The sequence below is a fragment of the Leopardus geoffroyi genome, chromosome D1, assembly GCF_018350155.1.
Source record: "Leopardus geoffroyi isolate Oge1 chromosome D1, O.geoffroyi_Oge1_pat1.0, whole genome shotgun sequence".
Classification (NCBI taxonomy): domain Eukaryota; kingdom Metazoa; phylum Chordata; class Mammalia; order Carnivora; family Felidae; genus Leopardus; species Leopardus geoffroyi.
The window spans coordinates 21,919,169-21,932,664 of record NC_059329.1 but is presented as its reverse complement, the minus strand read 5'-3'; the positions used below and the strand labels follow the sequence as shown (position 1 = coordinate 21,932,664).

The 13,496-nt window shown below is 37.1% G+C and overlaps 1 protein-coding gene across 6 annotated transcripts in view; it reads right to left on the bottom strand.

Annotated features, from left to right (window-relative positions):
- CCDC15 (coiled-coil domain containing 15) overlaps positions 1 to 13,496 on the bottom strand; it is a 97,081-nt gene that overhangs the window by 67,075 nt on the left and 16,510 nt on the right. For 4 of the 6 annotated variants that reach the window (XM_045483338.1, XM_045483339.1, XM_045483337.1 and 1 more), the window contains 7 exons: positions 11,056 to 11,178; positions 10,081 to 10,797; positions 9,369 to 9,491; positions 8,771 to 8,893; positions 7,126 to 7,200; positions 6,076 to 6,198; positions 1,063 to 1,155 (listed from right to left, as the gene is read on the bottom strand). In XM_045483338.1, coding sequence (XP_045339294.1) covers positions 1,063 to 1,155; positions 6,076 to 6,198; positions 7,126 to 7,200; positions 8,771 to 8,893; positions 9,369 to 9,491; positions 10,081 to 10,797; positions 11,056 to 11,178 — 1,377 coding nt within the window. The remainder of the gene's footprint in view (positions 1 to 1,062; positions 1,156 to 6,075; positions 6,199 to 7,125; positions 7,201 to 8,770; positions 8,894 to 9,368; positions 9,492 to 10,080; positions 10,798 to 11,055; positions 11,179 to 13,496) is intronic. The other 2 variants (XM_045483341.1, XM_045483342.1) reach the window with 2 other exon arrangements.

Below are 13,496 nucleotides of genomic sequence, written 5' to 3'. Positions count from 1 at the left end.
CCAGTCCTTAATTTCTATTTATGGTGACCTAGGATAATATCACATACAGCAACAGCTTTATATTCTCAAGCACATGGCTATTAGATATTACAGACAAATCAGAGAAAGAAGTATTGATTTTTGCCCTTAGTATAGTCCTTTGTCAACAGCACTTGAGGAAATGACTGTATAGGACATGATGAGATATAGTACTATATTTACTCTGTGTTCCCAAGTTATAAGTACCATAGAAGGCCAAAGAAAGAATATGAGAGGTATTTTACGAAAGAAAAAGTCACTTTAACTTTTCAAAATTAAAACCACATCACAAAAGTATACTCTAAACCAAGCCTAATACAGTGGAAAGAGGGAAGAAGGACTGGGAATATCTGAGCATCATACTTTTAAAGGGAACAAGTATAATAAAAGCAGTGCTACTGCCCTGTGTGTGACCTGTTCATACTTCTGGGTTTATACATTCTCTTTTAAGGACAGAAGCTACTCAAAGGGCACTAGTGCACACACAGACGTGGTTTTGCCCTTTGAGCAGCTGATGTCCTTTCGGTAAAAATTATGAAAGTCTAATAGCCAGTTCTTAATATTGAGGATACATCAAAATTATCAGTGGTGTTCTTTGAAAACACAGATGCCCCAAACCTACCTTTTCAGATACTGATCAGTATATCTGGTTTGGGTCCAGGCATTTGTATTTTAAAAAAAGCTCCACAGCTGATTCTAGCACATGGACAGTGTTAAAAACTGCTGGTTTAAACTAACATTAGACTGAGAAGGGAAAAAAGGAAGTCATAAGTTAAAACTCTTCCTTTAGGTCATTGTAACAAATATATACTAATGGGAAAAATTCACTAGGATCAGATCTCTGATTTTACATCAAGGTTATCTTACATCCTAGGGGCTTAGAAGAAAAGTTCAACACATTATAAAGAGTCAAGTAACTTCTTTGCCTTTATCCATGGAACTTGTAGTATTAGCTCTAAATGTGTAAGTACACAATAAATTGTTCCCAATTTCACACTACTATAGTAGAAAAGCTGGTGTCCAAAAGCAATTATCATTACATACCTCTTTCTTGTCTTCTTCTTGATCTACCCCAGACTGAAGTGCCAGTGGAATTTGGAATTCGGTGTTCAATCTTGACTGACATTCACCATATACCTGTTAGAAGTCCAGTCACACAAGTGAAAAAACTGCCCAAAGCTAGCCCTGCACGTGCTTTTGTTATTTTCATCTATTGATTCTTTTCTCCTGCAACCCTGAGCTCAATTGGATAAAAACAAACAAAAACTCAATAAAATAAAATAAATAAAAAAAGAATGAAAGAAGCAGAGTCAGAAGGAAATAAACCAAACAAAAAACAATAACCAAAGAAAATGATTCAGGTCAAAAACATGGACGAATTAGTAACAAATCAAAATGTTCAGAATGAAAGTTCTTCTAACGTGATTGCTCAAAATCACTCTATTATGCATGTGCTTGGGATTGAATCCAGGATATAAAGCCAGATCCCTTATTATCTTAAATCTGTAATCAATTTCTATTTATACAACTCTTTGGTGGGTGTGAGCCCAGAGAAGAAGGGCCTGAAAATGTTATAACATCAATTGACATGGAAGGGAGGAAACTGAAGCTAAAGTTCCCCCATATTACTATAAAAGCCTTATGATATAACCTGGTATACCTGCTTTGACACTGTATGAGTCAAATTATGATCTCTAACTTTCAGAAATTAAAGTCATTTTAATATTACTTTTTCTTAGCTTAGAAGTTATTTATCTTTTAGCAAAGTTTCAGGATATAAGATCAGTATTGTATTTCTATGTACTTGCAATGAACAATCTGAAAATGAAATTAATGGAAAAATCCACTTAAAATACCATCAAAAACTTACTTAAAATAAATTTAACAGAGGAACTGTAAGTTTTATACTCTGAAACCTAAAAACATTGTTGGAAGAAATTTAAAAAGATCTAAATGAATGGAAAGACATCTCCTGCTCATGGATTGGAAGACTTAATATTGTTAAGATGGCAGTACTCTCCAAATTGATCAACAGATTAAACGCAATCTCCATCAAAATTTCAGATGACTTCTTTGCAGATGTTGGCAGGATGATCCTAAAATTCATATGAAAATGCAAGGGACCCAGAGTTGCTAAGATGGCTTTGAAACAGAAGAACAAAGTTGGAGCAATTACTCTTCCCAATTTCAAAACTTAACACAAAGCTACGGTAATCAAGATAGTGTGGTACTGCCATAAGAACAGATTTATAGGAAAAAAAAAAAAAGAACGGACTTATAGATGAATGGAACAGAGCTGACAGTTCAGAAAGAAACCATTATGTTTACAAACAACAGATTTTTATCAAGAGTACAAAGAGAAATCAATGGGTAAGAAGAGTCATTTCAACAAATGATGTTGGGAGAACTGGATATCCACATGCAAAAGAATACCTTATACCACATGTGAAAATTAACTCAGAGCAGATCACAGACCTAAATGTAAGAGATATAAAATTCTTAGAGGAACACATTGGAATAAATCTTCCTGATCCTGGATTAGGTTATGGTTTCTTAGATATGACATTAAAAGCACAAGCCACAAAGAAAAAAAAAACAACTAACTTAAACTTCTTCAAAACTTAAAACTTTTGTGCTACAAAGGAAACCATCAAGAAAACAAAAAGCCTACAAAATGGGAGAAAACATTTGTAAATCATATAATAAGGGGCTTATATGTAAGATACATTAAGAACTCACAAAACTCAATGATCAAAACATAAGTAACTCAATTACAAATTGGACAGATAATCTAATAAGGAGTTTTGTAAAAAAAAATATCCAAATAGCGAATACACATGTGAAAAGATGCTCACCATTAACCATCAGAAAAATGTAAATCAAAACGACAATGAGATACCACTTCACACCCATTAAGAGAGCTATAATGAAAAAGACAGATAATAAGTATTAGTGAGAATGTGAAGAAATTGGACCCCTCATGCACTGTTGGAGGGAATGAAAAATAGTGCAGCCACTTTGGAAAAGAGTTCGGTGGTTCTTCAAAAGGTTAAGCATAGAGTCCCAGCAATTCCACTTATAGGTATACTCAAGAGAAATGAAAACACATCCACAAAAAAACTTGTATGCAGGGGCGCCTGGGTGGCGCAGTCGGTTAAGCGTCCGACTTCAGCCAGGTCACGATCTCGCGGTCCGTGAGTTCGAGCCCCGAGTCAGGCTCTGGGTGGATGGCTCAGAGCCTGGACCCTGTTTCCGATTCTGTGTCTCCCTCTCTCTCTGCCCCTCCCCCGTTCATGCTCTGTCTCTCGCTGTCCCAAAAATAAATAAACGTTGAAAAAAAAAAAATTAAAAAAAAAAAAAAACAAAAACTTGTATGCAAATGTTCACAGCAACGTTATTCATAACAGCTAAGAAGTAGAGACAATTCAAATATTCATCAGCTGATGAGCAGATAAATAAAATGTGCTCTATGCATAAAATGTAATATTACCCAATGAATAGGAATACAGTACTACTACATGCTACAAGTCAGTGAACTCTGCAAATGTTACACTTAAGTGAAAAAAGCCAGTCACCAAAGACCATGGGTGATCATGGATTCCATGATCCCATTTATATGAAATGTCTAGAACAGGCAATCTCTAGACAGAGAAAGAGGTTACTGGTTGCCTAAAGCTGGGGGTGAGAGTGAGAGGAAAAAGGAATTGGCTGCTAATGGGTAAGGACTTTTTGGGTATGATGAAAATGTTCTAAAATTCATTGTGGCAAAGTTTGTACAACCCTTTGAATATACTAAAAACACTAATTGTATACTTTAGATTAATTATATGGTATGTGAATTACAGTCATTTCTCAAAATCCCACACACCTTATCTGTGAATTTGCCTATTCACTAAAATTTGTTTGTAATCCCAAAATTAACACTTGCAATGCTTTTATGGTCATCTGCAGACATGTACAGAGCTGTGAAAAATTTGAGTCACCAGATGTGCATGTTGCCAGCTAAGGTCAAACAAGGTGATGCTTTTTGTTCTTTATAGCAGGATAGCAGGAATAGGTAAGAATGGCAAGAAAGCAAATGACTGAGGGAGTAATTGCGTGATGGCTTCTATTTTCTTCATGACAAGTCTGAGAGTATGGGGACGCAGTAAGAACTTAAGAAGTATTTAAGGTTTACAGTTGTAAGTGTGGCCCATAGGAAGAGGGAGCTGACAAAATGCTAAGCGGCACAAGGGACCCAGCTGTGGCTCTAAGCCCTAAGTATGAATGTGATCTAAATCTACACTATCGAAATGTTTTTTTCCAATAAGGCAGGATTATTTTGGGAGCCTAAAAAGGTAAAGGACGGATCCAGGGGTGAGGATTTTCAGGACTTGTATGGCAGAAGGACATGAAGAAGAGGTTCTGACCACTTGGCAGCACCCTCGATCAAATGATCAGGGTTAGGTACCCCTCTTTTGTGTTCAGTTAATGCCCTCTGCACCTTCTACCTTCAGTCATGTTACTTCGTAATCATCTGCTTAGGTGTCAGTCTCTCTTCTTTAGACTGTCTGAAATTTGAGTTCTGATTCACAATTGTGTCTTTGATATTTAGTGCTTAACCAATGGCTAACACCTAACAAAGTGATAAATAAATGTTTGATTGATTAACTAATTCATTCAAAACATATTTAGCAAGAGATCATCAGGTACCAGGCACCATATTCTAAAGGCTGTCCATATATTGGTAAAAAAAAAAAAAAACAGGTGTGGTACCTCTCCTCATAAAGCTTACACACCAGTGGAAAACATGTTAAATGAATAAATAATTACAAATTGTTTTGTGTACTGAGAAGGAAAGAGAATGCAAGGATAGAAAAAACAGAAGGGAGACCTATTTTTACAAGGTGGTCGGGATAGTTTTTTTTAAGGAGCTTTTATTTTTTTTTAACATTTTCATTTATTTTTGAGAGATAGAGACAAAGCATGAGCAGGGGAGGGGAAGAGAGAGAGGGAGACACAGAATCCAAAGCAGGCTCCAGGCTCTGAGCCGTCAGCACACAGCCCAAAATGGGGCTCGAACCCACAAACCGTGAGATCATGACCTGAGCCGAAGTTGGACGCTTAACTGACTGAGCCACCCAGGCGCCCCTCTAAGGAGATAACTTTTAAGCTGAAGCCTCAAGGAAGAGAAGGGACCAGCTTTGTGAAGAAAAAAAGAGATGGCTATACAGATAAAGGAAAGAAACATATGCAACAGACCTGAGGTAGGAAAGAACCTGGCATACTTCAGAATACATGACAATGTAGAATAAAACATGACAGCATCCCTCTAGGCCAACTTCATGGATCCAAACTAAAAATTACAAAAGAGCTGCTAAAAGTTTAGTCCTGAAAACCTCAGCCCAAATCCTACTTTCTGCCTTTCTGCTCCTTTTCTTCTTGTTCTCTTAAAAAGGCCAAAAGGAAATGTCTTTTTATCTGTTTTATATATCCTAACAACACCAGGTGCCTGAAGCCTCTGTTGTTAAAATAACATACAACCACAAGATAGAAATTATCCAGACAGTGGTAAATTCTAGTGGGAATAAACTAGACTTCACTAAACCATGGAAAAATCTTAGTAGGCCAGAATATTGTAACATTTTCTTGAAAAACTATAGATCTTAACTCAGTACATCAAAGCTTAGCTTATATATATAAACCCTAACAAGCTCTAGCCTGAACTCTGAACAGTTTATTTCTTGGTGATCCCATCTTATGCTCTCCCAACTTACTGACAGAGATCTAGGCCTGATCAATGGGTAGAAGATTCTCCTGCCCCTTCTCCCTCAGAAACCACTCATTTCTTCCCCTCTCACACCAGAAAAAACACCTCTTCTAAAAGAATGTATATATAAAATATAGCTTTTCCAATAGGCAACAAGTGCCCCTGACAATACCCAAGGTTTCAGTGAGAGCAGTAATCTTATGTCAGGATAGGTTCTACACACTATGAAATAAAACAAGAATCTGCTTTTTGCTCACCCTGAGCACTTGCAGCCCAATCCTATCTAAATTCCATTACTCATACTCCACCTGTCTTCTGCTGGAAGCCTCTCTCTGGTGCTTGGGTGGAAGTTGCTGATGGCCATCCAGAAACAAATCCTCTTGCCATCTTTCTGCTGTCCCAACAGACGGCTGCTGCCTGAAGCATAAGGTCTAAAACATACAAAAGCACTCACCAAAGCATGCGAGCAGTGAAATAATGCTAGTAAAAATACTGTAGGCTGCAGTGATAGCCCTGATGTACTCCATGCAGGTCAGAATAATCTGATACATTATGCATATGAGTATGCATTACACTTCCTGCCACTATTATGGATCTTAACTATATTCACGAAGCAATCATCCATAAGCTTCTTCATCCATAAAACAAGGATAATAGTATCTATCTCCCCAGGTTATTGTCAAAATGAGAAATGAGACAATGGACACAAAGTTCTAGAACTATTTTAATTATGGAAAGTGCTTAATGAACATAAGCTGCTTTTCATAATATTATTGACAATATTATTGACAGTATGAGTAAGAGAGAATACCACCAGCAGCAGCTGCAGCACTGCTGTTAGAAGCAAAGCTCTGGCAAGCCCAGATCAAACTCTAATTTACTTTCTGCTGTTTACTTTTTATTATACTCTCCTCTACCTGTTCTCTGGCAGAACTTGGATCCTGGATATCATGTAAAACATATTCACAGCACTCTGGAAATAACTCCTTTCTCCATCTCTCATCTGTCAAATTATGTAAGGCCTGCCCATAGCTCCTGTGCTAAAAGACAACGTAAACACTGAATATCAATTGCCTAAGCAGGAGCATCATGACGGGGCAATAGTAAAAGCTTCAGTGAAGAGGCCTGAAGTAGTTTCAACAGGTCAGAATGGTGTGATACATCACAGAACAAGAGGACATCACAGCTTTGCCCGTTAATACTGACCTTGACACTAAATCACTAAACAGTTACTATATTGCCCTATTAAATTTGAGCCAACACCTAAGCAATTTATTCTCTGCTACTTATTCCTCACTCTACTCAGCTCTGCTTATTCCCTGAGAGAGGCTAGGTCTTAAACACTGGGTGAAACATACCGATGGCACTCCAGAAACAATTCTTCTTTCAATCTCCCATTTCTCAAAAGATGCAGGTTGCTTGAGACACTTGTTCTAAAGGAAAAACAAAATATAAAACTGTGTAAGCAGAAATGATTTTAGACATCACTGACAAATCCAAAATAATACTAGCGGAGGATAATATAACAGAATTGGTGTGTACATGTGCTTCCATCTGTTAGTACAAAATTCCCAAACATAAATCAAAGTAGGAAAGAAAATAGTATAATGCATCCCAAGATACCCATCCCCCAACTTCAATAATTAGTAACGTTTTTTTTCCATCTATCTCTTTTGCCACTTTTTTCCTGGACTATTTGAAAGCAAATCCCAGATTATTCTGGTACCTTTTTTTTTTTTTTTTTTTGCATGGGGTATCCCCTTATTCAACAAATGGAAGCAGATAAGGCAACAAAGCAGTATTTTTATAATGTTGCTAACATTTTCCCAAGGTACAGCCAGAACACAAGCTTGTGTCATTTCCACAAGTACTCCTACTCAATGTCCCCAGTAACTGCATGCACAAACACTAGAGGTTCAGGAAGTTCTGAGGTGGCAAACAGCTTGTTTTGTCCTTCATCATAACTGGTTTGCAAACTGGATGCCTGGTTTTGGTGTACTGCCTCAGTTGGTCAAGAGTAGAAGCCCTTCAGTATTTACGAGACTAAATGCAGAAAGCCAAATAAGCCTCCAGGATATGAGTTTACAAAGAACAATTTACTGTTAACCAATCAATATTACATAAACCCTGTCTCTTGGTTAACCCCAATGACAGAGGTATGCTTTCTCACCTGGACAGACTTTAGGTCTGGCACATTTCAAAATAACTGAAGATGTTATGCTCTTATCTTCCCTCCAGCAGCTTTATTTCTATGTAGCCTACATGCAAACTAGCTTGATAAGCTCCAACCCCAATTTTAAGTAATTTTGTCTCTGTTACTATTTCAGGAAGGAGATAGTCCTCCCACTGTTTTTGCTCTACGTGTTCTCTAGGAGAGGCTCAGTCCTGGCTTTAGGTTTAACATACTGATAGTACTCCAGAGGCAATTCTTCACTCACTCTCTCTGCTCTCATAAAAGATGGCAGTTCCTTGAGAAACATGTTCTAAAGGAATAAAAACAGAAAACAAATCATCTGACCAGGGCAATGTGCTAATCTAATATTGTAGGCTTTGGTGAGAACTCCAGGGAAATGGTACCAGGTGAGGATATTCTGATACATTTGGACTTGAATAAGGATGTAACACGTTTAGCTCAACGCTGTAGACCTGAATTTGTAATCCTAAGCCATGAACAGAAGAGTCTGACAAACCCCTCATGTTTAGTAATTTAGGATCTGCCACTTTTTCCTGCACTATTCATGTAGGGACAGTATGTTTATGGTAATACTGTGGGCTTCAGCAGAAGTTGTAGCATCATCTTAGTAAACTGAAATGGTCTGATTCTAAACTAAGAATATGAATGTGATTTATCAACCTTCCAAATGACAGAACTGATTTGACTGGATACATTCACTAGACCAGGGTCTTTTGCACCTCATTCTATACTTCACATTACCAATTATTGAGAATGTATAAAACCCAGTTACTTTATCTCCTGTTTATTTCCTTTTTATTCTGCTCTACCTGATCTCTGATGAAGGTATAGTCCTGGAGTTTAGGAGGCAGGTACTGATAACTTGCCAGGGAAAAGCCTTCTCTCCCTTTCTCACTTGACATATCAGAATATGACTCCTTGAAGCGTACTTTCTAAAAGAAAACAAAAACATTAATTATAAATTGCCCAGTGGAAGTAATATGCTAGCAATACTACAGACTTTATTGAAAGCCTTATAGTAATTTTTTTTTTTTCAACGTTTATTTATTTTTGGGACAGAGAGAGACAGAGCATGAACGGGGGAGGGGCAGAGAGAGAGGGAGACACAGAACTGGAAACAGGCTCCAGGCTCTGAGCCATCAGCCCAGAGCCCGACGCGGGGCTCGAACTCACGGACCGCGAGATCGTGACCTGGCTAAAGTCGGACGCTCAACCGACTGCGCCACCCAGGCGCCCCAAAAGCCTTATAGTAATTTTTTAAACTCAAGATAATGTGAAATATGGAATAAAACAGAAAGCCATGATTTTTGTCATTTTTGAAGTCTAGCTGAAAACAACCATTGCAAGTTCCAAACTAAACCCAGAACAATTCAGTTCCTGCTGGTCTCTCTCCTTTTTCTATTCTACCTTGTCCCTGATGGAGGTCTGATCTTGACTGCTGTGTAGAAGATCCTGATGGGCATCCAGAGGAAACCCCTCTCTCCCTCTCCTGTCTGTCAAAATTGATGCTGGCTGCTTCAAATATGCCTTCAAAAAAAAGAACAAACACAAAATATCAATTGTTCACTTAAGAAAGACAAGTTAACCAATAATACTTTAGGCTGTGGTGAGAATTCTGGAATGAACTGAGGTCAGAATATAACTTAACATGGCATGGAATAAAAGAAAACATTATATACTCTATTCCATACACATCCAGTTATGACCCTATATAATTTACTTCCTGTTGATCCCTTTCTTCTTATTTTCGGTCTAACTGATCTCTGGTAGAGGGCCGGCGCTGGAACCTAAATAGTAAAAGATACTGTTGGCACACTTGTGGGCCATGCCTTTTTCCATCTTTCAGGTGTCAAAGCAGATAATGGCTGCCAGAATATTTTCCCTAATATGAAGATTAAAAAAAAAAAAAAAAAAAAGTAAATTGTCCAGACAGGGGTAATATGCTGCTGATAATACTTTAACACTTAATGAGAACCCTAGACTTTTGAGAAATTAATGAGAAGACTACTTTTTCCAACTATGACTCTCCAAATCAGCTGCAATTGAGTCCTTCCAAATCCCACTCCAAAATTTAACTGGCTATTTTTTCTTGTTATATCTCCTTCCCACTCTATTTTACCTGATCTCTGGGTGGAAAATCCTGTACTCTGGGGAGAACACACAGGTCTCTGAATAGAAAATGCTGGTGTTGGTCTCTGGGTAGAAAATCCTGGTCCTGAAATTTGGACTGAATATTCTGGTCTTCAGAGAGAACATGCTGGTCCTGACATTTGGGTAGAATATTCTGGTCTTTGGGTAGAAAAACCTGGTTTTTAGGTAGAAAGTCCTGGTCCTGACATCTGAGTAGAACATTCTGGTCTGTGGGAAGAACACACTGTTCTTTGGGTAGCAAATCTTGGACTTCAGACACAATACTCCCATCTTCTAGTTCAATATTCTGGGCTTCTGGCATAATATCCTGAGTTTCTGTCTTAACAGCCTGGGCATCAGGCTCAGTGGCCTGGGCTTCAGGTTCAACAGCCTGGGCTTCAGGCTCAACGGCCTGGGCTTCAGGCTCAACGGTCTGGATTTCAGGCTCAACAGCCTGGGCTTCAGGCTCAGTGGCTTGGCCTTCCACCTCAACAACCTGGGTGCTGAGCCTTGGCTCAATACTCTTAGCTTCTAGCTCAACACTCTGGACTCCTGTCAAATCACCCTGGATTTTCAGCAGATCACCTTGGGCTTCTGGAAGATAATCCTGGGCTTCTGGCAGAATATCCTGAAGGCCTTGAAGATCTAACTGCTTTTGCTCTTCCTCTTTCATCACAGCAAATAACGGATTTTTGAATTGTGCTTTCTAAAAGTGAACATAAACATCAAATATAGAATGCCAGGTAGTAGCAACACTCTAGGTTTTCCATAAGACTCCTAAAATAATCTCAAAAAGATATAGTGGTCAAACAAATTACTATAATAAAATGGAAATCAGGATCTTTGCTCAACTTAACAAAGCCAAAATCTATAATCCCAAACCAGTACAACAATACTGGCATCCCTAGTCCAAATCACAATTAGTTTAATTTCTATCATACTATCTCCTTTTACTCAGCTTTACCTGAACTCTGCTGAAAGGTTTGTCCCTGTCTTCAGAAAGGAGATCCTGTTGGTCTCCCCAAAACAAATTTTCTCTCCCTTTTTTATCTATCAAAATAGATGAAGATTCCTCAGAGTCAGGTTCCTACAAAACACACAATCAAAATGAAAAAAGAAATATCTATTACAGGTAGAAACAATGTAATTACAATAAAATCCTAGGCTTCAGCACACTTTTAATATAATTTAGGAAGTAGGTCAATATAATCAAATGTTATAAAAACAAGATATTACAAAAGAAGTATAAACTATATACTGAGAACTATAAAACACTGTTGAACAGAATTTAAAAATATCTAAATAAGTGGAAAAACATCCCATGCTCATGGATCTCCGAAGACAATATTAAGACATCAATAAACCCTCACATTTACAGTCAACTGATTTTGAACAAGAGTGCCAAGAAAATTCAATGGAGAAAGAATAGTTTTTCAACAAATGGTACTGGGACAAGTGGTTATTTATATGCAAAAAGAATTAACTTAAAACACTTCCTCACACCACATATAAAAATTCACTCAAAATAGATCATGTAAGAACTAAAATTATAAAATTCTTAGGAGAACACATGGTAGAAAATATTGATGACTTGAAATTAAGCAATGGTTGGGGTGCCTGGGTGGCTCAGCCAGTTAAGTGTCTGGCTCTTGACTTCAGCTCAGGTCATGATCTCACAGTTTATGGGTTCGAGTCCTGTAGTGGGGAGCCTTCTTGGGATTTTCTCTCTCCCCCTCTCTCTGCCCCTCCCATGCTCATGCACTCTATGTGTGTGTGTGTGTGTGTGTGTGTGTGTGTGTGTGTGTCTCAAAATAAATAAGTAGACAAACTTAAAAAAAAAAAAGATTAAGCAATGGTTTATTAGGTATTAAATCAAAAGCATGCAACAAAAGAAAAAATAGATAAATTGAACTACACCAAAAGAAAAAATTTTGTACAAATGATAGCATTAAGAAAGTGAAATGACAATCTATAGAATGGGAGAAAATATTTGTAAATCATGTATCTCGTAAGGGACATGTATCCAGAATATATAAAGAACTCTTATAACTCAATAATGAAAAAACAAATAACTCAATCAAAAAATGGACACCACCCCATTAGAATAGACACTTTCTCCACAAGACATATAAATGGGGCAATAAGCACATGAAAAGATACTCAAGATCATAAGTCATCAGGAAAACACAAATCAAAAGTACAGTGAGATATCACTTCATACCTCTAAGATGGCAATAATCAAAAAGATGGACAATAGTAAGTATTGGAGAGGATGTGGAGAAATTGGAACCCACATATATTGCTGATGAAAAACAGCTTGGCAGTTTCTCAAAAGGTTAAACATAGAGTGACCCTATAACCTCCAAATTCCACTACTAAAAAAAAGAATGCCCACACAAAGACATGTACACAAGTGTCTGTAGCACATTTATTCATAAAAGCCAAGAGGCCCATCAACTGATGAATGGATATACCAAATGTGATATAGCTATAAAAGGAATATTATTCAGCAATAAAAAAGGAATGAAGTACTGACACATTCTACAATAAACTTTGAAAACATTAGGCAAAGCAAAAGAAGCCAGGTCACAAAAGACCATATATTATATATATTATATGATTCCACTTATATGAAATGTCTAGAATAAGCAAATCTATAGAGACAGAAAGTAGATTAGTTGCTTAGGACTGGGAGTAGGGAAAGGGAGGGAACAGAAAGTGATGGCTAATGAGAATAGGGTTTCTTTTAGGGGTTAAGGAAGTGTTATAAAGATTAGATTATGTTGACATTTGCACAAACCTGCGAATACACTAAAAGTAACTGAAATGTATACTTTAAGTGGGTAAATAGTATAGTATATAAATTATATCTCAATACAACTGTTAGGAAAAAACACTACTGGTAAATAGTATAGTATATAAATTATATCTCAATAAAACTGTTAGAAAAAAAACACTACTGGACATTAGAATTTTAACCCTTAAACCCAACCTTAATTAGCTGTGGATGGCTCTAACAAGCCATTTTTCCCCCCTCTACTCTACATTTCCTTCCCTGATTTTCTATAAATTTCTGGTAATGCAAAGTAGTTAAAAGTCCAAAGACCTTGATGGAACTTAAAGAGCAATTATTCTTTTGTTCCTATATTTATCTTGAGGGATGATGGTTCCCTACAAAATGCTTTCTTAAAAAAACAAAAAAGAAAGAAAGAAAGAAAGAAAGAAAGAAAGAAAGAAAGAAAGAAAGAAAGAAAGAAAGAAAAAGAAAGAAAGAAAGAAAGAAATTATGATACTGGGTTGAGTTTTCGTGAAAGATCTGGAGTAATTTTAACAGATTACTGTGGTTTAACATAGAATAAAGAAAAACAAGTAGTTAGTTCTACTTCAGATTTACAAATAAATCAC